The sequence below is a fragment of the Camelina sativa genome, chromosome 13, assembly GCF_000633955.1.
Source record: "Camelina sativa cultivar DH55 chromosome 13, Cs, whole genome shotgun sequence".
NCBI classification, from domain to species: Eukaryota; Viridiplantae; Streptophyta; class Magnoliopsida; order Brassicales; family Brassicaceae; genus Camelina; species Camelina sativa.
The window spans coordinates 19,373,663-19,399,502 of NC_025697.1; the positions used below are offsets into that span (position 1 = coordinate 19,373,663).

At 33.7% G+C, this 25,840-nt stretch overlaps 5 protein-coding genes across 6 annotated transcripts; 1 reads left to right on the top strand and 4 right to left on the bottom strand.

Annotated features, from left to right (window-relative positions):
- Nucleotides 162-4,508, bottom strand: LOC104737159 (FT-interacting protein 1-like). Its single transcript, XM_010457270.1, has 5 exons — nucleotides 3,835-4,508; nucleotides 2,903-3,354; nucleotides 2,438-2,827; nucleotides 1,781-2,112; nucleotides 162-1,688 (listed from the first exon to the last, which is right to left on the bottom strand). The coding sequence occupies exons 1-5, from the start codon at nucleotides 4,301-4,303 to the stop codon at nucleotides 287-289; spliced, it is 3,045 nt and encodes a 1,014-aa protein (XP_010455572.1). The 5' UTR covers nucleotides 4,304-4,508; the 3' UTR covers nucleotides 162-286.
- On the top strand, nucleotides 9,886-12,161 carry LOC104737160 (serine racemase). Of its 2 annotated transcripts, none has more exons than XM_010457271.2 (6): nucleotides 9,886-9,988; nucleotides 10,405-10,570; nucleotides 10,682-10,768; nucleotides 10,900-11,130; nucleotides 11,442-11,702; nucleotides 11,792-12,161. In XM_010457271.2, the coding sequence occupies exons 2-6, from the start codon at nucleotides 10,407-10,409 to the stop codon at nucleotides 12,042-12,044; spliced, it is 996 nt and encodes a 331-aa protein (XP_010455573.1). In that variant the 5' UTR covers nucleotides 9,886-9,988; nucleotides 10,405-10,406; the 3' UTR covers nucleotides 12,045-12,161. The 2 variants fall into 2 exon arrangements, with proteins under 2 accessions (XP_010455573.1, XP_010455574.1); XM_010457272.2 differs by having other exon boundaries at nucleotides 9,896-10,295.
- Nucleotides 12,242-13,252, bottom strand: LOC104737161 (osmotin-like protein OSM34). Its single transcript, XM_010457273.2, has 2 exons — nucleotides 12,822-13,252; nucleotides 12,242-12,700 (listed from the first exon to the last, which is right to left on the bottom strand). Exons 1-2 carry the CDS (start codon nucleotides 13,214-13,216, stop codon nucleotides 12,424-12,426), a joined length of 672 nt encoding a protein of 223 aa, XP_010455575.1. The 5' UTR covers nucleotides 13,217-13,252; the 3' UTR covers nucleotides 12,242-12,423.
- On the bottom strand, nucleotides 18,655-19,682 carry LOC104737162 (osmotin-like protein OSM34). The gene is made up of 2 exons (XM_010457274.1): nucleotides 19,280-19,682; nucleotides 18,655-19,121 (listed from the first exon to the last, which is right to left on the bottom strand). The coding sequence occupies exons 1-2, from the start codon at nucleotides 19,672-19,674 to the stop codon at nucleotides 18,845-18,847; spliced, it is 672 nt and encodes a 223-aa protein (XP_010455576.1). The 5' UTR covers nucleotides 19,675-19,682; the 3' UTR covers nucleotides 18,655-18,844.
- Nucleotides 22,144-23,209, bottom strand: LOC104737164 (osmotin-like protein OSM34). The gene is made up of 2 exons (XM_010457275.1): nucleotides 22,762-23,209; nucleotides 22,144-22,643 (listed from the first exon to the last, which is right to left on the bottom strand). Exons 1-2 carry the CDS (start codon nucleotides 23,154-23,156, stop codon nucleotides 22,304-22,306), a joined length of 735 nt encoding a protein of 244 aa, XP_010455577.1. The 5' UTR covers nucleotides 23,157-23,209; the 3' UTR covers nucleotides 22,144-22,303.

The window sequence follows — 25,840 nt, forward strand, 5'->3', positions numbered from 1 at the left end:
AAAAAAATAAAGAAGACAAACTTTAATTAGGCGAATTTCGTTTCCTGTACGTACCAAACTGGGAATCTTGGACACGTTGATGCTTTCTGATTCTTAAAACTATTCTTGAAAAGGAAACACACTCATGAATACGATCCATTAAATAAACTATAGAACGTTTTCAAATGAACAAACTTGTAGCTAAAATAAATCGAAATTCAAAATAAAATAGCATATATCTATCATTCACCAATGAGAATATTAGAATAAAAATACATGCAGCCAATATAAAAGGGGACTTTTAGAGCTAAAGCATACTATCCGTTCGGGCAGGCAAGCGGCGGAAGAAGTTAACTGGAACAGAAGGAAGCCGGTGCCGGAACCTTGGGTGCCTCATCGTGAAGAAACCAGCCAACGCTACAACGATCTGAATCGGTGTTATGAAGAAAACAATGGCCGCAAGAAAGCAAAATATAACAAATATTGCGGTCGCGCGTGGATCTCTCCAGCTTAAAAGTGCTTGAAAACGCTCTCCTTGCGTTGCAAGATCTCCAATCACGGTTTGAATCCTCCCGGCCACGCTTCTAAGCCGGTCATACCTTAACCGCACCATGTCAGGGCTTCTGGTGGTTGGAAACGTATCAAACTCCTCGTCAAGCTCGTCTGGATGGACCGCCTCAGCCTGAGAGATTTTCGTGTTCATGTGCGGTGGATAACGCGGTCTAAAACGGTAGTTCCAAAGCCCGATGAGAAACATGTAGAGAAACATTGTTGGTAGGATCAGTTCTGGGAGACAGACAAGCATCAGAAACAGAACATGAACGAGAACTGTCGTGATTGGGTTTCTCCACGAGCAAATGTCGGAAAACCACTTCCCAACCGCGATGACGCCAGAGAAAACTGTCATCATCCTGAAGAAATTGGCTTTGCTCTTACGCATACTCCACAGATGTGAATCTGTGTCCGACATAAACTCAATGATCTCTTTCCTTAGAGGAGGCTCTGCTCTGCCTAGCCGTGCAGCCACTATATTCACTGCTTGGTGCCGAAGCATGTCCTGCTGCATAACCGAGAATGGTCTTACGTAATGCATTTTGGGCAAAAGCGGTTTTGTGTATTGGTAAAGCATGTTTGCAAACGAGATGCATGTGAACCTCACAGCCATATGCAGCTCCCCCATCTTCTTTACCCCAGTAGGGTGAAGAACAAGCAACGGATAAGAATGTGTGTAGATTCTTCCCGTCTCTAAAGTAGACAACCTTATACGGATCTTTCCAATCTTCACATCTCTGTTTCCCTTTTCACCGATCTGTCCATTATCAAACACACCAACGGTTAAAACCGTAGCTGGATCAAATACTTCCCACGTATACTGCTCGTTATACTTGGGGCTCAAGTTATCCACCATTGTCCTCGTTCTAACCCATTTTTGGCCGTATTTTCCAACGCAGAAAGTGTCAGAGGTTCCTCTTCCTTCTCTAGTTTTCATCGGGTGAAGTCCAACAGCGTTTAGAATCCCAAGCTCAAGTACTCCAATCGGTTGTCTCCAGAGCGGTCTAGCGGATGGGCGGAGATCGCTGCTGTAATGAGTTGACTCATCCAAAACATGGTATCCTCCTTCAAGACAAACTCGGAGATGAATCCTCATTGAGAATTTTTCTCTCTTGAGCTGATCCACATCTACAACAACTGGTCTCTCTAGATTAAACCTATCAAAACACATTTTTATCAAAACCACAAAATATATAAAACCTTTAAATTTTATCTATTATGCGTCTAGAATCGTAAGTAGAAGCCTTACCACCGGGCATGTATCATATGGTCATCAGCTCGCTTCTCTACTGTGTTTAAAGGAATGTAAGTACGACCAACTATCTCATCCTTTCCTGGAGCCACCCGGTCCTCGACAGTGAGAACCAAATGGTCTTCAAAGGGCTCCGCAACAACAAACAAAAAGTCTTCGTTCCATACCGCACCAAGGGTTCGAGCTTGGCAGGGCCTGGTCTTCATGACTTGGTTTCCTAGCTGCGCTTTGACATAAACATCAGGGAACCTAGTTTTGTCTGTCGGAATCAAGTCTTGTGCTTCGATCACGTTCACACGCACGTACCATAGACGAGGCGCATGGTAGACCTATTCTTAAACAAAGAACAATCACTATTAAATTATTTGCTTCAGATTCAACAAAAGCAACGTGACATCAATAAAATTTGTAATCACAAAATTAATATCTAGCTACATTGAATTTACGTGTTAAATATTCAGAATAAATATATTAAACATTGGCATTTTTATCAGATAAATTATGGGAAACACTTTTTTTCTTTCTTTCTTTCTTTCTTTCATATGAGTTTGGTGTTTACGCTTACAATTTACATTAGAATCTTGGTTTTTAATTTGAAAAGAATGCATCACTATAAATATAAACAATAAAAATATAAAATCAAGGTCATTGTACCTTTGAGCGAAGAACGGCAGAGATGGCTGGAGAACAATCAACAGGCATTGCAGTATCAGAATGCCAAGCATCAGAGAAAGCTTCATCCGCTTGTGTACCAATCCAAACAGCGAGCATTAGCTCGCCCTTGATCTTCTCCCCTTTCTTGTCCTCTAATCTATACCATTGCGGAGCAAGAGGGCTATCAGGAGGCACACGAAGAGGGATATCGTTAATGTCAAACCGAACAAACCCGACATAATCGTCTTTCAAAAGATCTTTGTCCTTAACCACTACTTCCAACATCGAGGCTTGCATTCGCTCTTTCGCGAATGCAAACACTTGATTCCATTCCGGATGTTGTCTCTTCTCAAAATGTCTTGTGATTCCTTTGTAGTTCCCCACTTTCACCTATAAAAACAAAATATCTTTAGAAAAAACAATTCTTGATTTGAGTAAAGTTTTTTTTAATGATACATTAGTTACCTCGACAAAAGGATCAACACTTCCTGTTATATCCATTATTGGTAGTTCACGAGCTTTGACTACGCGGACATAGAGGAAATACATTCTCTCGACAAGATCATAAGTACTCGTAGCGGTTTTGTCTTTGTGGATAACACGCCCACCAACGACTCTTCCACCACCAAGATGCGGGCTTGTTTCCTTAAGGGCGAAATCTGCTGGCTGAGCCGAAGCAATAGAATGCGCATGAACTAGCTTTGAAGGTGGTGGTGGTTGGGGTCTCATTTCGTCTACTTGGTGCTTTGGCACATAATGGTTATGATGTTCATTATTATGATCCGGTTCAGCGGCTGAGGAAGAGGGTTGGTTAGACCCTTGTGGATGTTGTTGTTGTTGATGTTCTTGAGCATTGTTCGGGAGATTGTAAAAGACATGTCGTTTGTCGGATCTATGTTCTACCTTCATTGCTGAAACTGTTACACATTTAAAAAAAAATAGTTCAAGTAAACTACACTGTTGTTCTAAACAATCGTAACAAACAAATAAATCAAACTAAACTGAACCAAATTTTACATCTAAATTGAATAAGTATTTGTTTATATTACCACTTATTTTAGTATATTTTTTTATAGCAGAACAAACCGGATCGAAATTAAACAAGATCCAAAATTTAGTGTAAGCAAATACAATTGAATAAACGGAGAATCATATTTTAAAGATTTATTTAAATGCCCACCACTTCTTAACTTATTTAATTACAATTGATTACAAAATCATGAAATTCGTATTTATTATGTTGTTTATAAAAATTATTTCTAATTCATGAAAATTTTGAGAAAGCACTAAGGTTTAATTTGACTCCCAACTCTCAAGAACCAAAATCCGGACCACAAAAAAAAAATCAAATGCCCTTCCCAATCAACGAATGGTATCATCAGAGCTGAATTTAATACCTCTTGGGAGCCCCGGATCAAGATTATCTTGATGATCATTAGAAGCAGCAGAGGATTTTAAAGAAGCCTCGTCGGTTATGTAAACTTTCAAACCTAGCTCACCTCTCACACGAGAGAAGATACCACGTCTCTCCATGGGAAAGTGAAGAACAACAGCATCAGAATGAGGAACAAAAGAGGTCCCTGAGAGAGATACCTTGCCAAGGAAGGAACGTCCATTTGTAGATCTGTTGTGGCTATAAGCTTGAGCTTCAAGATTGAGATAGTGAAGACGAGATGGATCTGAGATGTTAAAGAAGAAACTCTCGTTCCAAACCGGGTTTAAGTCACGATCTTTGATCGTTGTTCGGTGCTTCTGACCGTCGAAGTAAAGCTCGACGTAAGCGTTTGATGTACCTTGCCCGTCTTTTGGGAAGAGATTGTGTGCTCCGATCACGTCCACGCCAAGTTTTAGATTGCTCATCATCATGACCGTCGATCTTCTTCTCTTGAATTTGTCGAAAACTTTGTTTGATCTGTTGAAGAATCACATTGAAGTGAAGAGAAACTTGTAGTAGAATCAAGCTCACAACTTCAATCTTGATAAAAGGTTCTTGAAATTATATACTACATTATAATATTATTTGCACATGCATATGCATTCATTAGTATTATGTCTAAGTTGTGGAGAAAAATTAAATAATTATGGAAAGACCAACTTAGATTTCAAGTAAGGGTAGACACAGTTTCTTGGGATTTTCTTAAATGTTTCTCATCTTGGAAAAAATCAGAACCGACTTTATTGTATACATGTATAATAATGCATATTAATTTTATAAATTAATATGATATGGTGTGCCTTAATATATTGACATGAGTTATAAATACGATATGGTGTACCTCAACCTATAGTTAATTTTTGAAAGTATATAGAAGAAAATAATAAGTACAAAGAAAAGAATAATTCTTTAACAGAGTTATATATAAAATAGTAAGGCTTCTTATAGTTCACTCTTCTTTGTTTTTCAATATCTTTTAATTTTAAGTTACATATCAATTATACAATTTTGATGGTAATATTAAGACTATGCAGATTCAAAAATATTAATTATGCACACAATAAAGAAATCAAGATAAAGAAGTTACCACTATTATTTAATTTGGATGTTTTATTATTTTCTTACATATTAATGTATGGTTTCTTTATTTATAAGTATGCAATGTTTTGAAAAAAAAATGTAATAGATTTATCAGATAAAATATCCTTAACTCTCTCTTATCTTTAATTTTTTCTAATATATATTTTTAGTATATTCATCATTAGATTTAGCTTTTGTGATCCAACATATAGTTATATAAAAATAATTATAATAATTATTTAATTCAGATCTAGTGGTTTAGAGGTTTTTATATTTTTGAAGACAATAGATTAACAGTATTCCTTACTTATAATTCCTCCATAAATGGTATATATAAATACAATGGCAAAATATTGATTTTTTTTGTTGTTGTTTTTTTTGGGTGGAATTTGTTAAAATTATTTTATGATAATGGTTTCGGCTTTTTCATAAGTGGTATGGATTCGGGTTACAAGCTAATCAAACAAATTCTATACATGTATTGAATTCAAATAATATACATTGGGTTGCTATAAAAGTTAGAGATTTTCAAATCGTTTATCTTTTCCGTTATTCCAATTGAATATACGAAATAAGCTGTCGTTTTTATATGAGATTCTAACTGAGATTAAAAGATGATTGGCTACAATGTTGGATGTTAAATCAATGTATTATTCCTCACATTAGGCATACTGATTTTTGGACTATTCATCTTCGACAATGCATCAACTTTCCTACATAAGAACACAACATTAAAATTGTAAAAAGTTAAATTACCATCTCCATTATTGATATTGTTTTTTTTCTTCATTATGAAGCCTCACTGCCAAAACCAACCACATTTCGAAACAGCTTATTGGTGTCTTTTTGAGAACTATAAAACTATTTTTAAAAATATTGATTGTTTAGTGACATTTTTGTACATTGCATTTTTCAAAAATCATTTGCAAATCTATTATTTGTGGTATTTTCTTATATTTGAAGTTTCTCAAACAACTATTCTTTTGTCAACTCACATAAAATTTCAATATTTAACTATTTAAATTGTTATCTCAACAAAATTTGTAATATATATTTTTAGCATACTCATCATTGTATTTTGTTTTGTGATCCAACATTTAATTAATTAAAATCATTATAAGATTATTTTTTAAATTTTTTATGGTTGAAGGGTTTTTCTAATTAAATTAAAAGAAAAAATGATTTGATATTCTATTTTCAGTCAAACTTATACTGTAAAGATGAAACCATTAGAAGTAAACCTATCAATATAACATAAATTAAGTGGAATATAAAATAGATTAAGAATGTTAGCTTTTGATTGTACATCATATGATTTTATAGGAAATATATTAATTTGTTACATATAAAATACTTTGAATTTTAGTTAAAAGATATTTTATGTAATGTGTTAGTTTATATGAACAACTTAGACTAAAGGTTTTGAATATTTTAGTATATTTTCATTTCTATCACTAATTTTTTACCTCAATGTTCAAAAATACTTAAAAACTATTATCAAAATTTAACAATAAAATGAATAAATTCATGAGATAGGTAAATATGATTAATATTTATATAATTAAAAAATTTGGTGTTATACAATTTGAATAAATAAAATTGTTAAAAATGTTATGAACATTTAGAAAATTTATTTGTTGATACTTTTATAATTATTAAATGAATTAAAATTCATTAACACAACTAATTTTACAAAATCAGCATATCTATATACAAACTACTGCCTAGATTAGGATTATGGTTTCAAACATTTTCTGTCTGGAATTGTTTGGGTAAACTGAAATTTTTCATATGCTGTAGATGAATGGCCATGATGATTACCGCCGCTGCCATCTTAGTACCATTACCGAACATTTGCTTCTGTCTGGAAATGTAAATTGTTTGGGTAATTTGAATTTTACATATGTCTAGATGGATGGTCACCATGATGCTCACAAGCGCCGTAGTAGTCTCACTACCGCAGACGTATCACCACTAGTCTCCTGTTTTATGTGTTGCTTAAATGTGTTATTGTGCCTGAACATTATATGTACCAGCTTGATGCTTCATACTCCGAGTATCAAAGAAGGCAAAACAACTTTGGAAATAACGCTCATGAGGGTGGTCCAAAACAGAACAAGCAAATCATTCGCCAGAACCAGAACCTTCCTCTAAGCCAACAACAACCCACTGGTAAATATCTAAACACCCTTGGACAGAACAGGCAAAGGGATCCTCGCCGTAACCATAACCCTCCTCTATGCCAACAATAACCCTGGTCAATATCCAAACACTCTTGGAAAGAACTACAACTATAGTACTCTCACTCTCAGGCAAGGACAGAACAACTCTAGCTCTATCAGGGATCCTCCCAGGCAGCAACACAACAAGCATAACTATATTCATGGCCCTTCTCATGATCGCTAGAACACTGATCGTAACCATCGTGATCAGTTGGGGTTTCTAACTAATCAATCAGAGAAAACTCTCTTGTCCGTTTTTTTGTTTGATTGAATTTGGTTCTTGGTGTTAAACCCTGTTTGGTTTGGTTGTAGATTGCTGCGGGTTTCACATTTTTTTTTGTTACTTTCCTTCTCTATACAACTCTTTAGTCCATCGAATTTGTTCCATCAGAAAAAATAACGGGTCAGATTTAAGATCTGGTCCATTAAAGTTGTATAGAGAAGGAAACAAACATAAGAAACTTAAAAGAGATATGAAGGTTTTGAGAGAGAGAGAGATGGAAGAAAATGAATAGTTGAAGGTGTGAGAGATGGGATATCGTTGTTGCTCCACCATTTGTAAACGCCTCTTCACTGATTCGGTCTTTGCTGTTACAATTCAGTTCCTATCTCTCTCTCGTGAAGTGATTCTGATGAAACGGTCATCAGAATTTTTTTTTCAAATCCATGAAATGATTTCTTTGTTATTGAAAAAAGAAAGAGGAGAGAAGAAGATAGAGAGATATGAGAGATCGAGATGTGAGAAAAGAAGAAAGATAATATAAGGGTAATTTTGTCATGTTCAGTGAATCAAAGTGTCTCTGACATTTTAGAGAATGTTAAATTGAAATGGCATTTATCTTGAGAAATAATACAATACATGGCATATTTGATTAATTTGATTATTTTCTCTTTCCATTATTCCAATTGAATATACGAAAAATAAGTTTTCGTTTTTATCTGGGATTTTAACTGAGATTAAAGATGATTGACTGCAATGTTTTGTGATCCAACATTTATTTAATTAAAATCATTATATGTTTATTTTCTTTAAATTTTGTGGTTTAAGGGTTTTCTTAATTAAATTAAAAGAAAAAACGATCTGATATTGTAGTTCCAGTCTAGCTTATACTGTAAAGATGAAACCATTAGAACTAAACCTAGCAATATAACTTAAATTAAGTGGAATATAAAATAGATTAAGAATGTTACCTTTTGATTGTACATCATATGATTTTATGGGAAATATATTAATTTGTTACATATAAAATATTTGAATTTTAGTTAAAAGATATTTTATGTAATGTGTTAGTTTATATGAACAACTTAGACTAAAGGTTTTGAATATTTTAGTATATTTTGATTTCTATCACTAATTTTTTACCTCAATGTTCAAAAATACTTAAAAACTATTATCAAAATTTAACAACAAAAGTGAATAAATTCAAGAGATAGGTAAATATGATTAATATTTATGTAAATTAAAACATTTGGTGTTGTATAATTTGAATAAATAAAAGTGTTAAAAATGTTATGAACATTTTGAAAATTTATTTGTTGATACTTTTATAATTATTAAATGAATTAAAATTCATTAACACAACTAATTTTACAAAACCAGCATATATATACACGAACTACTACCTAACATAGAGAAAAAAGGTCAACTCTTTCCCCTCTTTTTGTTGATCGGATGAGATGGATTCAAGACAAAATATATATTAAAGATGAAAAACCATATTATTATACCGAAATAAATGCAGAGGCGTATACAAAAAGGTCAAGACTTCATTCATGCATGCATATCTAAAAGAAACAATTTGATCCACCATTTAAGGTAAAGATCCTAGAAAAACGCTGATGTCACATGAGTTTGTTTGACTTACGTATTGAGCTCAGAGCTCATAGGATATAAATTTCCACCGATAGTTGTAGTACTAGGCTAAGTAAATAAAATTTCCATATTATTAATTCAGAATACATTCGGTAGAGTAATTTTTTATTTGTAAGATATACATAATTAAATCATTACCAATTAAATAAATATTGAATTTTGAAGCTATTATTTGTAATATCCAAAAAAACATATTAAAATCTAGTGATGATTAAAGAGACTATTTTATCATCCGAAATACATTTGTGTGCATGCATATATATATTAAGGAAGCGGGACTTTAGATTTTTATGGACTCCCATACAACGATTTAACTTCTGTCCCATCAAAATCCTAATCTTAAGACATCCTATGATCCTTAGTTCTTTCCATGCAATGAAGAAGATGAAAACGTATATTTTAGTTCATTATACCAGTTTCCAACATTCATGCTTTGAACTGCTCAAAGCCTCAAAGTATGTAAAATTACCATAGTAACAAAAAAATTTGTAGACAGTTAACCGTTTAGAACGGATATAAAATGTTTTAGTGAAGAAAATAGTCAACTTAAATCATATGAGATTGAATGATTTGGTCAGATGATCAATATAAAATGTAAACAAATTCTTTTCCTAACTCACATGATTGAAATTTGAAAGATTTGGATTTCCGCTGATCTCATCTCTTCTCCCACTTGTTGTCTCCTCACCTATTCTACTAGAGCAGTCAACGTAAAAAGCACATGGACTATAAAATATGTACAGTGTGTGATAGTTTTATTAATATAGACAGACAATGCATGACGTTTCTTGTGACAAAAACCAGCATGACGTTCTATTTTATAGTTCCATAACATCGTCCTGTCTTTGAAGAAACGTCGACGTCCTCTCGAATCTGTAACTCCATTGAAACTGGGAAAATTTGAAAATTCCCAATTTCTAAGACCTAATTTGAGAAACTAGGTTTGTTCTTTTCTCTTTTCTTCGTTTCAATTACTTACAGGTTTGGGGACTTGGACTCTCCTTTGTTTTCAATTCGTGTGTTTCTGATGCTTAAGGGTTTATTAATCGAAACTGTAACTGTAAATTGCAAATGTCATATGCTGAAGCTTTTGACATTGAAAAGTTTCAGTCTTTTGTAAGCAAAAAGCTTTTGACATTGAAAAGTTTCAGTCTTTTGTAAGCAAAACGCTTTTGACATTGAAAAGTTTCAGTCTTTTTGTAAGCAAGCAAGAAGCTTTTTGTAATTAACCACTTTTGCAGTTTCAAGGTAACATTTTTACTCAAATTTGAAGTAATGTTGGATGAGCGAGAATATGTTGTTTCTGATAAGTAGGATGTTGATTAAGTGATGATGAAGTTTGTTTGTATATTTTTAGAAATGGAAGCAAATAGAGAGAAGTATGCTGCTGATATATCTACCATAAAGGAAGCTCATGAGCGTATTAAGCCTTATATACACATAACTCCGGTGTTAACATCTGAATCTTTGAATATAATCTCCGGAAGAAGCTTGTTCTTTAAGTGTGAGTGCTTTCAGAAAGGGTGAGGGGGCTGACTTAGCACCAATGCTTTAATTTCAGTGAAGAGATTCTCTCATTTTCCTCTGTTTCGAATATTTGATCATTTTGTATTTCTGTTTAATGTGAAAATCAGTGGAGCTTTCAAATTCCGTGGAGCTTGCAATGCTGTTTTGTCGCTTGATCCTGAACAAGCAGCCAAAGGGGTTGTAACACACAGCAGGTTTTGTAAGAGTTTTGTTTCCATACTATGAAAGATTAATGCTTTTATTGTTTACTGATATCGTTTGTGCCTTATAGAAACTGATAGACTTAGTAGTGTTCATCTCTCTTACTGTTGATTTCTTCTATCAGTGGAAACCATGCTGCTGCGTTGTCTTTGGCTGCGAAGATGCAGGGAATCCCGGCGTATATTGTTGTACCCAAAGGTGCTCCACAGTGCAAAGTTGATAATGTGATCCGTTATGGTGGTAAGGTTATATGGAGTGAATCAACTATGTCTTCTAGAGAGACAGTAGCTTCAAAAGTTTTGCAGGAAACAGGTTCAGTTCTCATCCACCCATATAATGATGGACGCATTATCAGGTATTCTGCTTCTCTATGTTGGTGTTATATGTTCAGTTCTCAAATGTACGTTACTCACTAAAGCCTTATTTTGCTAGAAAGATAGAACTTTGAATCTCTTGAGTGGGCTCATTCACACAACAGGGAACTATATCCTCTAAAAGTTATTTCAATTTTCTTACACAAAAGTGCATATTAGGAATAATACTATGTTGAAGGAATCATCTCTGTTTTAATATGGGATTCCTTGTTCTTTGACGAGATAACTCTCATTTTTCTGCCTTAAATGCATTATGGTGAGTATTTAGTTCAGGTTATGGTTCTTGTAACAGTGGTCAGGGTACAATTGCATTGGAACTGCTAGAGCAAATCCAAGAGATTGATGCTATAGTTGTGCCGATAAGCGGTGGTGGATTGATATCTGGTGTGGCGCTTGCTGCCAAGTCGATTAAGCCTAGCATCCGAATTGTAGCCGCTGAACCTAAAGGAGCTGATGATGCGGCTCAGTCTAAGGTCGCTGGTAAAATCATCACTTTACCTGTGACTAATACAATAGCCGATGGCCTTCGAGCTTCTCTGGGAGATTTGACATGGTAAATTAATTCTTACTCTTATAACCTAAATGGCTAAATTGTTTCAAAATCTGTATCATTCCTTCTAAAAACGTCTTATATGCTATCAGGCCGGTGGTGAGAGACCTGGTAGATGATGTGATAACCTTGGAAGATTGTGAAATAATTGAAGCAATGAGAATGTGCTATGAGATACTAAAGGTCTCTATAGAACCAAGTGGGGCTATTGGTCTAGCAGCTGTTTTATCAAATAGTTTCCGTAGCAATCCTTCTTTGAGTGATTGCAAAAACATAGGAATTGTCCTCTCCGGAGGTAATGTTGATTTAGGCTCTCTATGGGCTTCGTTTAAGAGTTCAGAGTAAACATCTTTGTTTATAGCATTTGCTTCACTGCTCTCCTTAGTTATCAGTGATTATTGTACCACGGATTCTTGTTTATTGTTATTTGTGGTTTGTAAAAGTGATTTAATTTGAGGTTGATTTTGTAACCAAAGGGATACTTTTACTCTTTTAGCCTAGATGGAGTGTTACAGTTGACAAACATCTCTAGACGTAGACCATAAAATTTGGAGTACAGAGTGATTATTATTGCTTCATTATTATCCATGATCGTAGATAGTGATCACACGCGTACGCATATCTACGTACATACACACATACAACATAGACGAGGCTCTTAATTATTTAATGCTCCTTGGTAAGCAAAGAAGAGCTGGTGAGACCAGGAGCACGGGGCTTAGCCCTAAGGACAAAACACGACCCTGTAGTTAGTGTTGGTACAAGTGAAAGTGCTAGTCGGGTCGTCTTGTGGATAGCTGTAGGCGTCGGGACATCTCTGTTTGAAGAATCTTGAGAATCCAGTGCTACTACATGAACCTTGCCCGTTCGTACAACAATACTGGTTTGACCTATAAACCGTACACGGGTTATTGCAACCGCCCGGGGCTCTCAACTCGTTCGGACACTGTCCGTTTATGTCCGCATTACATATTATCCGCTTGCAATTCGAGCTTGTTGGGCTGGAAACAATACAACACACCGACAAAAGATTATCATAATGAAACATTTTGAAATATAGACAAAGAAAATTGCTTTTGGGAAATTTTTCATATTTATATTTATGATGATATATTCTCTTACCTAAACTCCATAGGGATGTTAAATCCATCGACAAGTGAGATGTCATAGAAGTCTAAGTTATTGTATTGGTTTAAAGCATACTCAGCCAACGTGTTTGGAGGCTGGCCCCAACCAGTACATTGAAGTCCACCACTACAATCACCGGTTTCGCATCGGCCACGACCCGAGGAATCAAAGTTACAGTTGGTCCGACCCCAAATCCGCGCCATTTTAGTGCCGGCCGCAACATCTAATCTCCATGACTGGCCAGCATTTAGACGCCGACCTCCTCCAGGGCTAGCGGCTGCCCACACGGTGTAGCTACATCGGTTAAGGATGTCGAATGTGGCAGCCGTCGCAGTGGAGATGAGGAAAATGATGGAGAATATGAACGTCGAGTGAGAGATGTTTGCCATCTCTTGCTGGTTCTATTACTTTTATGTGTGTGTGTCTGATCTTTTTGTTAATATTTATCATGGGTTTTATATTGAGGTAAGGGGTTATTTCTGTAATTTTGAACTACGTAAAATTTTTCAAACTGTATGATTCCAGCTGAAGTTATACGTTAGAAATTTTAGCTAGCCTGGATTTCATTCGTTAATGATGTTAGTGGGATATATGGACCATTGTGTCCACTAGCCACTAGGCTAAGCCCGAATACAAAGACTTCAGTTAAGGTAACTTCTTCTAAGTCAATTTGTGCTCCAATAATGCAAAACCACATACACCTTTATGTGTACTAATTTTGTCTATTGGGAGACTTTACTATGTTATTGACGAACACAAAAGTTTTGTTTTTAGATTGGTGTGTCTAAGATAAATGACAAGTGGATTTCTTGGTTTTTGGGGGTGATGGATCTATGGTTTAACCAAGTTTCTAGATCAAAACTTAAACCACATAAAGTTTCAGAACTTTTTTAAGATCCACACAAAATTGAGATTACACATTCTGAAATCTTAACAAACATCAGTCTTAAAATAAGTGACATCCGTCTCCTTTTACCTCAGAGATGGGATGCCACATGCCTTTTTAAATCTTATTTTCAGAAACTTTCTTCATTGAAAACCACTAGGTTAAACTTGTCTTCCTCACAAGTCACTACTCTTAAAAACGTCGTCATAAAACCAATATAGATACTAAAACAGGTCTCAAATAATAACTGGAGTCCTTGAACCACACAGTGAGATGAAGATTTACATAACTATTCAGAATTCTCATCTTAACTTGACAAAGAAAGAAAAGAGGATTACTCAGTAAAGTCCATCACATATACCTATACAATAATCATCAAAGCATATAGAATCATATACTTGCAACCTTATAGCGTACATTGTTTGTTAAGCTTGAATACGTAAAATTTCTTCTTGTTCGTAGCAACACACCCATACATGAACATTGTAAGGTTCACCCATCTCTCATGACCTTTTTATATATTTATAATACTTTTATTCATCTTGCTACATAATTTCAAAATTACAATGCAAAACATAGAGATTGAAAGAATTGAAGATACATGCAAGTAGGGAAATAGAAACTCTTGTGAAGCAATAAAAAGCATCGTGGAACCCGCTTCGATGTTTTACTGTTAGAAATAACGAAACCATCTGGCTAAGTAATTTTCTAATACGTTGGGACTTGGGAGAAACTCAAGCAAAAGAGTTCTTTTTTTTATATATACCCGATCGGCTGATCCAGTCTGCCCTAGGGGATCACACCAAAGTACTACCATGTGTACTGGTCGCTAACACCTAGGTGTTGGACTACCACACTGCCTAATCCTAATTTTTTTGCTTTCCAACTAATGCCTTGAGGTAGTCAGACCGCTTACATTTCTCATTATCAAATAAACCAATTGGGTTGGGGTCCTATTGACAGACTTTATGTTGTGAACAACACACAGAAGGTTCAAACTTGGAATGTGGAAGTTTCACTCTTTCACCCATGTTGGCCCTACCACTCGCCTACCACCTCTTGGGCAGCAGAAGAGTTCTTGTTTCGAAAAAAGAAGTCGATCTAAACGAGGCAAGCTTTGCGCTGAGAAGAAAGTGAATTTTCTTAATTATAGTAGACTACTATAAGTAGTGCGGCTAGTTTTGATCGCTAGAGGCTTAGCTTGCCACAATTGAGAGGCTGTGTTTTAATGCGTAGTCACTTTCATCAAATTTGTTAACGCTATACCATGTCAAAATTCCTCAAAAAATTGAAGTTATTTCATTTAAGGCAAAAAATGCATCATAAGAAATATACAGTCTTTTGTTTAATATGAGCTCCTGTGTCTTATGCAAATCAATAATCATATGGAAAATTAATAGTTGGAAACATATGTAAAATATCTTAATCTGAATATTGGGCGATGTTCTGCACCTCTAGCTGAACTATAGAGAGTTTATTACCGTTTATGCTTGGCCTGGGAGCAGCAAGTACCTAGGGTGGCATTGGAGGTTGATTCTGAAATAGTGGTAGGTTTTTTGACGGCAGGGATAAGTGATTGTCACCCGCTGTTCTTCCTGGTGCAGCTGTCCCATGACTTTCTTTCAAGGGACTGGATAGTCCGGATTTCGCATGTGTATAGAGAGACTAATTGTCTGGCTGATGGATTAGCTATCTATGCGTTCTCGTTACTTTTAGGCTTGCATACATTTATTGTTGTTTCAGATGCTGTTGAACCTTTTTTGGGGGATGATTTCTTGGGGCTTTCACGCTCTAGACGAGTCCGATTGTAGTTTCTTTTTTTCATAAGTTAATTTAATTTTGGGGGGCCTTGGTCACCCGGTGTTCAACCAAAAAAAATCTTAATCTGAAAAATATATATATATATATATATATATAGGCGTTGACCACAAATTTGGAGTCAATAGGAGTGATTTAGTTCTTGTCGATGGATCTATCACCACATAATTTTATACATATGGTTTGCTTCCTAATTAAAAAACAAAGACAATTCACTTTTGTTGAAAGTCCCCTTAATTAAAAGTGGAACTTCTAGTGAATAGAGAGGTGCTTTTAGTTAAAGGTGTAAGAAAGCAATTGCATTCTAAATTGCATGGTTAGCGAGTCAATGTTTTTCTAGAAATATTTTGTTCGTTCTAATCGTTAGGCATATTCAATAAATTCGTCGGTAAACCACGCAAATTTGTGTCTTTGTTTTACATTTTCAATCTATTGATTACCCACATCCATCACAATAGTTTACATTTTGTCCAAGACCGGTCGCCTCTACTACAGTACATAGCTTTAATTTCTAAAAGAACACACAAGATGTTCTTTCTAAATTTTATGTTCATCGTAAACGGATCTAAATATTTGAGTTGATCTAGTACAGGTAAAGTCTAAAGTACATTTATTGTTTCAAACACGTACGAGTGGTTCCAATTTGTATATACATACCAAACTTTTATATATCGCGAGAAAAAAATACAATGTTTTATAAATATTTTTTTTCAAAATGAAGGAGATGTTATACGATTTACATATGCATTACTAAAGTCCTGATGTCTGGTCTATATCACAAGCTCCTATCAATCTATAGTTTCTCAACGACGCAGTAAAAATCTTTTTTCGATCTTGTTATCAATAATTGTGATGTGAAGGTTCACATATTATGCAATCTTCCAACCTTTCATCTAACTCGGGGTTAATTTTGATTTATTACTTTTCTTCGTATTTGACCAGTATGGAGTAAACAATATTCATGAATAGAAATCATATGTTATTATTTATCATATTTTTGTATAAATTGTTGTTAAAAGTTTGTTTCCTCTAATTTTTAATCCCTTCTTAGTTAAACTGCGGGCCCTGGTCGCTTGGACGCGTTAGAAACATATGATACACACACATTTGTATCTTTGTGGCAAATTTATCATTATTTTTCTTTGTATTCTCACATTATAGTCAATCCCCTAAAAATCAGAATAATGCCATCTTCAACCCCACAAGCAATTGTCAAAGAAATTGAACAATAATGTTCCCATTACATTTTTTTTTTTGTTTTTACTTTGTCTGTCTACTATAAAGCCTTGAAATTATCAACACCTCATTGACTTGAAAGTAGTGATCTATCATCTGTTATTGAAGATCTTGATTTAATTAAGAAAAGTTCTACCGAGAGTGTTCTTTATTTTACTAATTAGTTAAGTATGGCCGGAAAGAGACAAACGAGTCCATCACATAATTAACCAACGTTATTATTATTGCGTCACAAGATTATCCATTAAGCTGTTGATCGTAATTATGATCACACGCGTACGCATATCTACGTACATACTCACACATGCACAGCCACATATGTAAAGACAAGTCTCTTAATTATTTATTGCCCCACATATCTTATATAATATGACCAGTTTTTTTCTAATTTTATCTATTGATGCGACATTGGACGTTCTATTTTTTGTACTTTACATTAATTTCAAATTTGATCTTTTAAATTTAAATTTATTTATTTAAAAAGGTATTCATTTCTTTTATCTTCTTCTTCCAAATCTTTAATTATTTTGGATTTGTACTGTGTAGTATTATTCCATAGCAATACTCTATATAGTTTACTTTAGTAAAAAAAAAAGTAATCTATTTAACAAAAATATATCTATTTTAATTTATACAATTTATAAATTCCTCATTAATTTTCCTTTAAATTTCTTTACTCTTTCTTTACCAAATCTTTAATTATTTTTGGTTTTTAATTTAGTATTATTACATAGCAAAAATCTCTATAGTTTACTTTTGTTAAAGAAAAAGTAATCTATTTAAAAAGAATATATTTCTTTTATTTTGTTTTTACGATTTATAAAATCTTCACAAATTTCTTTATCACAACCGTAACTTTATTAATTAACTATTTTTATCGGTTTCACATGTCAATATTATTTAGTATTATTTCATAGCAAAAAACTCTGTAATTTACTTTTGTTAAACTAATAATGAAGAAAACGATCATGCACTATATGTCTTTCTTTTCTCATCATTGCCCATGGTATTTTAACTTTCAAACTACAGTTGGAAGTCTTTAGTAACGAAGGTGAGCCCAATGCTCGACTCCTAAAGCACAATCTCTTTGGCTTTGAACATTCACTCATAATATTATAGTTGTAGGTCCCTTAGATTTCTCTCTTAAGTCCTCTGATTTTCAACTACAATATATTTCTAAGTTTATGTTTCGTAAATTTGCTTTGTTTTCATTTTTAAAAGTTTTTTATTCTCATTACAAACAAAATATTTTACTTTGCCTAATTTTACCGTGTACTACAAATATACATGGTCAAAAGATCACGTACTTCTTTATGCCTCTTTGGAATCACTTCCCAAACTTTACAACATCTTTTCGCATTACATGGAAAAATGTTACAGAAACCTATTATAAATATTATATATATATATATATATACATATTGTAATCTCAATACTTTCATCATAGATATATGTCGATCGTTAAAAGTGGTATAAATTAACAAGTAGATTAACTTGTACAAAAGCAAGACTACTTTTATATCACATTGGTATTGTTTGAGTTGCCAATCATACCTCATGTCTATTTTCCTGTAACCCTTGCTACATCCGTCATTATGCCAAAAAAAACTTACACTATTTCCAATGGTTATCTATATTTTTTTTTGGTTTGAATTTCTATTTTACATTTAGGATATAATGTTGAAGAGATATGATTTAGTATTTAGAGTATAAGATTAAAAGTATGATGCTATATTAGTATTTTTATAATTTAAGAAATGATGTGCTAAATTTAAAACGAAAACTTATTTTTATGCAATTTGTGAAAATTGTCCTTCTTTTAACATGCACACTTCATAATTATAAACTTATGAATGTATATATTTAAATTTTATTTCAAGGCATATATAAATAAGATCATGTAAATTTCATATATAATTTAATGAAATTTTTTTTTTACATACAAAATATTTTATTTTATAACCCACGCATGGGTAATTTTCTAGTAAATAAAGAAAAGTCACTTAATTATTTATTGCTCCTCGCTGACCATCTATATCGGGAGCTGGTGGGACTCGTAGCACCGAGCTATATAGCCTTAAGAACAAAACACGACCCTATAGTTAGTGGAAGTACAAGTGAAAGTGCTAGTCGGGTCGTCTTGTGGATAACTGTAGGCGTCGGGACACCTCTGTTTGAAGAATCTTGAGAACCCAGTACTGCCACATGAACCTTGTCCGTTCGTACAACAATACTCATTCGTCTTATAAACCGTGCACGGGTTGTTGCAACCACCCGGGGCTCTTAACTCGTTCGGGCACTGTCCGTTTATGTCTGCGTTGCATACTATCCGGTGGCAGTTCGAGCTTGTTGGGCTGGAGACGATACACACCAACAAAAATTAATCGTTCTCGATTCGAAACATAGGTAGGTGTATTTAGGTTGAAATTTCAACATTTAGATTCTTAAGTTTATGGTCTACTTATTTACTTTTGGTAAATTTTTGAAACATACACGATGATGATATTCTTACCTAAACTCCATAGGAATGTTGAATCCATCGACAAGTGATATGTCGTAGAAATCTAAGTTGTTGAATTGGTTCAAGGCGTACTCAGCCAACGTGTTTGGTGGCTGCCCCCAACCAGTACATTGAAGTCCACCACTACAGTCACCAGTTTGACATCGACCTTTGCCGGAGGGGTCAAAGTTACAGTTGGTCCGTCTCCAAATCCGTGCCATTTTGGCGCCGGCGGCAACGTCTAACCTCCATGACTGGCCGGCATCAAGTCGCCTGCCACCTCCCGGGCTTGCCGCAGCCCACACGGTGTAACTACATCGGTTAAGAATATCGAATGTGGCAGTTTTCGCGGTCGAGATGAGGATAATAATGGTGAACATGAATGTAGAGTGTGAGATGTTTGCCATTTTTGTTGCTTCTACTACTCTTGTGTGATCTTTTGTTAATATTTGTTATGGGTTTTATAGAGGTAAGGGGTTATTTCTGTAATTTTGAACCTATGTGAGAATATTCAAAGTGATATGAATCGAATCTTAGATATACGTTAGACAAATTGAATAACGTAGATTTTTTCAATTCGTGGTTTTCAAAACCACATATCATTCATTACTCGTACCAATTTTGTCGATGGGGAGACTTACTGTACTTATTGATAACTAACAAAAAAGTCTTCTCTCTAGATTGGTGTGTAGAATTAGGATAAATTACCTGATTTGTTTATTTTTAGTTTTTTGGACGATCGATCAACAGTTAAACAAAGTTTGGGATCAAACTAAAATGTCATATATTGTGGAAACTCTTTAATAAACCACAGAAAATGAATCTACTCACTCCCTAATCACACTATTGTCGAATACTCAATCTCAAGGCATTTTGGACGTTTAATTATTCCAATGCAAACTGTAAAATTTCTAACTATGGTTTATAATTAGTTTATTTGATATATAATTATTGTTAATTTATATTTAGATGGTTAATCAAGTTTATGCCATCAAAGTTTAATATCTTCGTATGTTGTGATACCATCAAGATATTTCTAGACAAAATAGATTTGTAGTTAAATGAGTTTATTGAGATGGATGAATAAGGTAAGAAATTAATTGAGATGGATGAATAAGGTAAGAAATAAGGTAAGATCTATTAAAGTAAACTAAACTATTAGATCAAAACATGGGCATTTGAGTCATTTTTTAAATAAAATCACTTATATGAGAATGTATATAAACCAAACATATATATCGTGTATCAAGTAACAATATTTTAGATGTGTTAGCCAGATGGTCGGACACAATGAATCAATGATCCATCCCTGTTCCAATGGATTAGCATGCAAGATGGTGTTTTGGTGAAGATCTTTCTGGTGCTTGATGTGTTACATTTGTTGGAAATTGAAAAAGTGTGACCGCATGGGTCTGTCGTTCGTGACTTCGCTGTGCTATATGGTATATGACACCCATCCTATGGAAAACTTTGACTTCCCAAAGTTTACTTAATTACCATGGACCTTACTGGTCGGACCAGTGTAGCAAAGGGTCCTGCACGGTCTGCACCTACTGAGGACTATCGCTGGTTTACAAATTAACCTCTTTGTATTTTAGTTATCGTGTGTCTATTTAGGTCTACGGAACTGTATATTTCGGTGGTATATACTTTTACGTCTAATATTTAATTGATTCATTGGAGACCGATCAAATATGTTAACCTCACTACGCCTAAAAATTTACTTCATGATGCTAAAATATATTAGTTTCAGTAACGTGTTTCTTCTAAAAGCAGCCACGAATTGGTCTACATGATTTTTCACACGCAAGTCGACATTGAATTGCCTTAGGATCTATTATTGTTTATTAAATAGTCAATTTATTCAACAACTTATAATCATTATTGTATAATTTTGACTTGAAAAGTAGCGATCGATTAGATTTGTGTTTCTGTATATGTATGTATATTTTCGCATTTCTTATCGAATTCAAAATAGCTATCTCAAACCAACACAAAATCTGAGAAATGAGTCATGACTAGAACAATCAGTGACTAATGAGTTCAGTAGATTCCAACGCAAAATATAGCAAACAAATAGCACCGTCACTGATGCCCCATCCACCATATTAAGATTTTCAGAGGTTTTATTCGTTATTCATCCACAAATACTAGAACACAAGGGAAGTTTTTTTAATCAACTGATTACCGCACCATCTCTATAATCGATTCCGCCATAATTTTGTTCCATTAAATCGCGTTATCCTACGTAGTAAGAATTGACCATGGAGCAGACCTTATCAATTCAATGATAACAAAAGAAAATAAAAATACTAAAACACAAAAATTTTTTCGTAATAGTCCAAAATTTTCCCTTTTTCTTAAATTTATATATGGAAGATTATTAACAGTCAAAAGTAAAATTGTTATTAGGCAGAAATAATGCTTTTTCATTTTCTTTTGAAAATTATAGGATGGTTTTGCTAATTATGTCTCATTGTTCTGATATATATAAGATAACACTTAATTTCTTTTTAGATAGATTAAATTCTAAAATTAAAAATTTCAAAATCCTCTAGGACATATAAGAGCCTAGTCAAAACATACTCCAAGTATTATTGTTTTAAAATTAACTTGAGAATTTGTTATAAATACATTTTTCAAAAATATCCCTTTTTTAATATTTTCATTTTTATCTTTTTTTACACAATTACAATATGTTAAATTAATTTTTAAAATTATTATTTTTTGTTTGGATTCTCAATTTTATAATTAAGATATAGTTTTTAAATGGTAAAGTTTAATATTTAGGGTTTAGAATTTAGAATTTAATCATTTTATATATTAAAAATCGATATTTTTGAAAATAAACATTATGAAACGAATGGCATAGAAAAAATATTTAAAAATCACTCAATTAACTTTTACGTGAGTCGACCAATGTAATTATTACTTCGTTATTATCCATTACGCGTTGAATATACAGTCACGTAAACATGATCACACGCGTACGCATATCTACGTGCGTACTCACACACACACATACTCGCGAGTCTATTAATTTTCCTCGGTGACCATCTGGATCGGGAGCTGGTAGGATCCAGTAGCACCGACCCTAGCTCTAGGACAAAACACGACCCTGTAGTTAGTGTTCGTGCAAGTGAAAGTGCTGGTGGGGTCGTCTTGTGGATAGCTGTAGGCGTCAGGACACCTCTGTTTGAAAAACCTTGAGTATTCAGTGTCACTACATGATCCCTGACCGTTGGTACAACAGTACTGGTTCGTCTTAAAAACCGTGCAAGGGTTGTTGCATCCACCCGGGGCTCTCAACACGTTTGGACACTGTCCGTTTATGTCCGCAGTGCATACTATCCGGTGACAGTTTGAGCTAGTTGGGCTGGAGATAGATCGCCCATAACAGAAAAACATATCAGGATCGAGCTTGTACGGTTCTAATCTAAATGGGGTAAATACCAGCTTCAGTAAAGAAAAATATTTTTGATAATGTTTCTTACCTAAATTCCATAGGAATGTTAAATCCATCGACAAGTGAGATGTCGTAGAAGTCTAAGTTGTTGAACTGGTTCAAAGCATACTCAGCCAACGTGTTTGGTGGCTGACCCCAACCGGTGCATTGTAGTCCACCACTGCAATCACCAGTTTCGCATCGGCCACGACCCGAGGAGTCAAAGTTACAGTTGGTCCGACCCCAAATCCGCGCCATTTTAGTGCCGGCTGCGACATCTAGCCTCCATGACTGGCCCGAGTTTAGACGTCGGCCACCTCCAGGGCTCGCAGCGGCCCATACGGTATAACTACATTGGTTCAGGATGTCGAATGTGGCAGCCGTCGCGGTGGAGATGAGCAAAAGTGAGGAGAATATGAACGTAGGGAGGGAGATGTTTGCCATTTTTTTCGTTCTACCAATTTTGTGTATATGTGTGATCTTTTGTTAATATTTGTTATGGAATTTATATAGAGGTAAAGGATTACGTATAAGTTTGATAGTTTTGTTATTTAATTAGTATTTACAATTTCGACGTTATCTAGATAATGAATGTTAATATGATTTTAATAAATTTGATAGGTAGGGGCGGCTTGACTATATGTTGATGACTTGCGCCAAAGTCTTGTTTCTAGATTGGGGTGTAGATTGTAGAATTAGGATATACTACTATGACTCACTTGTTTTATTAATTTAAAATAAATATATTATTATCTTTTTTTTTTAATGAAGTTTGATCAAAATTGTCTTAATTTAAGAAATTTATCTTTATTTTTATTTTTATAATATATTCTTCTATTTGTATTTGTATTTGTTTAAATTTTTCAAAATTAATACATCCCTATATAAATAAATGTATTATGTATTTAATTCCTTTTTATGGGAGTCTAATAAAGTATTTATGTTCTTGTTCTCATCAAATTATCAATTTTAGGATCTTAGATATATATATGTTTTCTTTATCATTTTAAGAAGTTGTTCAATTTTCTACAGAAGAGAAATATATATTTATTTCTTCCTTAATCATTAATCAGGAATTAATATCCACAACTCTTTTGAGTATAATTCATTCTTGCACGAAATAATGATCACGCGTGGTGCGCACTATTTTAAGTAATGGAGAATAGAAAGATAAAATTTTGATGTCAAATACTATTATTTTTTTTTTTTTGTCAAAACGATGTCAAATAGTATTATAGTATACTTTTTCGTTTCAAAATATAAGATGTTTTAACTAAAAACAAACAGATTAAGAATTGTTTACTTTTAAAAAGTTCAACCAATCATAAAATAATACTACATAATATAAAATATTAAATTAATTTAAAATTTGTATAAAAACTTGAAAACATCTTATATTACGAAATGAAAAAAATTATCTAAAACATTCTATATTATAAAACACGGTAAATATTATATTTCTTTACATTGGACAAATGGAACCATATACGAATAACTTCAAACCGAGTAGCTTGGCATAAAGGAGTATGGTTTGCTCGTGCAATCCCAAAGTACTCTTTTTGTACTTGGCTAGCTGTGCAAATCGACTGTCAACTGGAGATGGAATGTTACTTTGGAATAATGGTTGTGCTGTGAACCGTGTGTTTTGCTCTGCCTTGGTTGAGACTAGAGAACATTTGTTTTTCTCCTGTCAATACACTGCTGCAGTTTGGTCTGCTATAGCATGGACTCTCTACCAGCATAATTTCTGTACAGTCTAGCAGCAGTTAGTGGCTTCTGTTTCAGAGTGACCATCTGACCAAGTACATGGTTTTTAATGAGATACACTTTCCAACTTACCATTCATTTTATTTGGTAGAAGAGAAATACAAGACGACATGGGAAAGTACCTATTTCAGAAATAACTATGATTGGATGGATAGATAAGCAGGTGTGAGCAAACCTCTTGGCTATTGTTTCCTTGGGAAATTGCCGCTACAAATTGGGGCTTTAGGCATGGTTTTCCACTCGAAGCTATGAGGTTTTTAAATTTTAAAAAATTTTCTTGAAAAAGTAGAAAATTTATTTAATTCTTTTAAACATGTAGATGTAAAACAATATATTTTTCTTTTAAATATAATTTAATATTTTATTTATAAAAAAAACTTGGTTCATATCACTACAAGAAAACAAAGTATTTTCGACTACATTTGGCGACTAAACCAATGGTCACCAAATTTAGCGACTATATAGCTACTATATGGCGACTGTGTAGTGACAAAACGAATGTAGTCGGTTAATAGTCGTTAAATTGTGACAAAATAACATAGTCTCTAAATTTGTCGGTAAATGGCGACTAAATAGCGACGAAACCAAGAAGTTGAAAATATTGTCCCCAAATAGTCGTTAAATTAGCGACTAATGTATGTAGTCGCCGAATATAGTCGTAAATGCTTGAGTTACTAATTTAGAATTTAGCAAATATAGTTGATCATATGAGTTACTAACTTAGAATTTTAAATTTGTTGTATATATCTAATTTTGTTTTAGAAAGATTTGAGACATGTCAAGATCATATGAGTTTTTGGAAAAACCCATAACAACTTGTATTTTTATAATGCCCAATAAAAATAATTTTTTTTCTTCCAATATGATCACTAAAACTCTGTTATATTATTTAGTGAAATATAAATATAAAGGGTAAATTTTTATATAAGGTTTTGGATATTATTACACATTTAAAAGTATCAAATTTTCATATTGGTGCTTTAAGCTATATGTGTAATAGAAATTCTGTACTTTAATTTTTATTTAATGTGAAATTACAAACTATATTAAATTACTAGCTGTTTTTCAATATATTTGGTTTCAGACATGTTTACAAAATCTTTTTTTAGTTGAAGAAAGAAAAAAAAAACATTTAACACGGAGGTTACTCGAACCCAAGTTTGAGGACTCCATTAACCATCTCAGCCACTTTCTCTTTTGAGATAAGTACCAAAATGTTTAAATTATATCCTGTAAAATCGAAAATATTATTAGGCCAAAAGAAATTTGGGTCTAAAACCATTGCAGCCCAAATTCTTTTTTACCCTTAAATCACCCATCTCCGATTTCGATCTTCCTAACCAGAAATCACCCATCTTCTT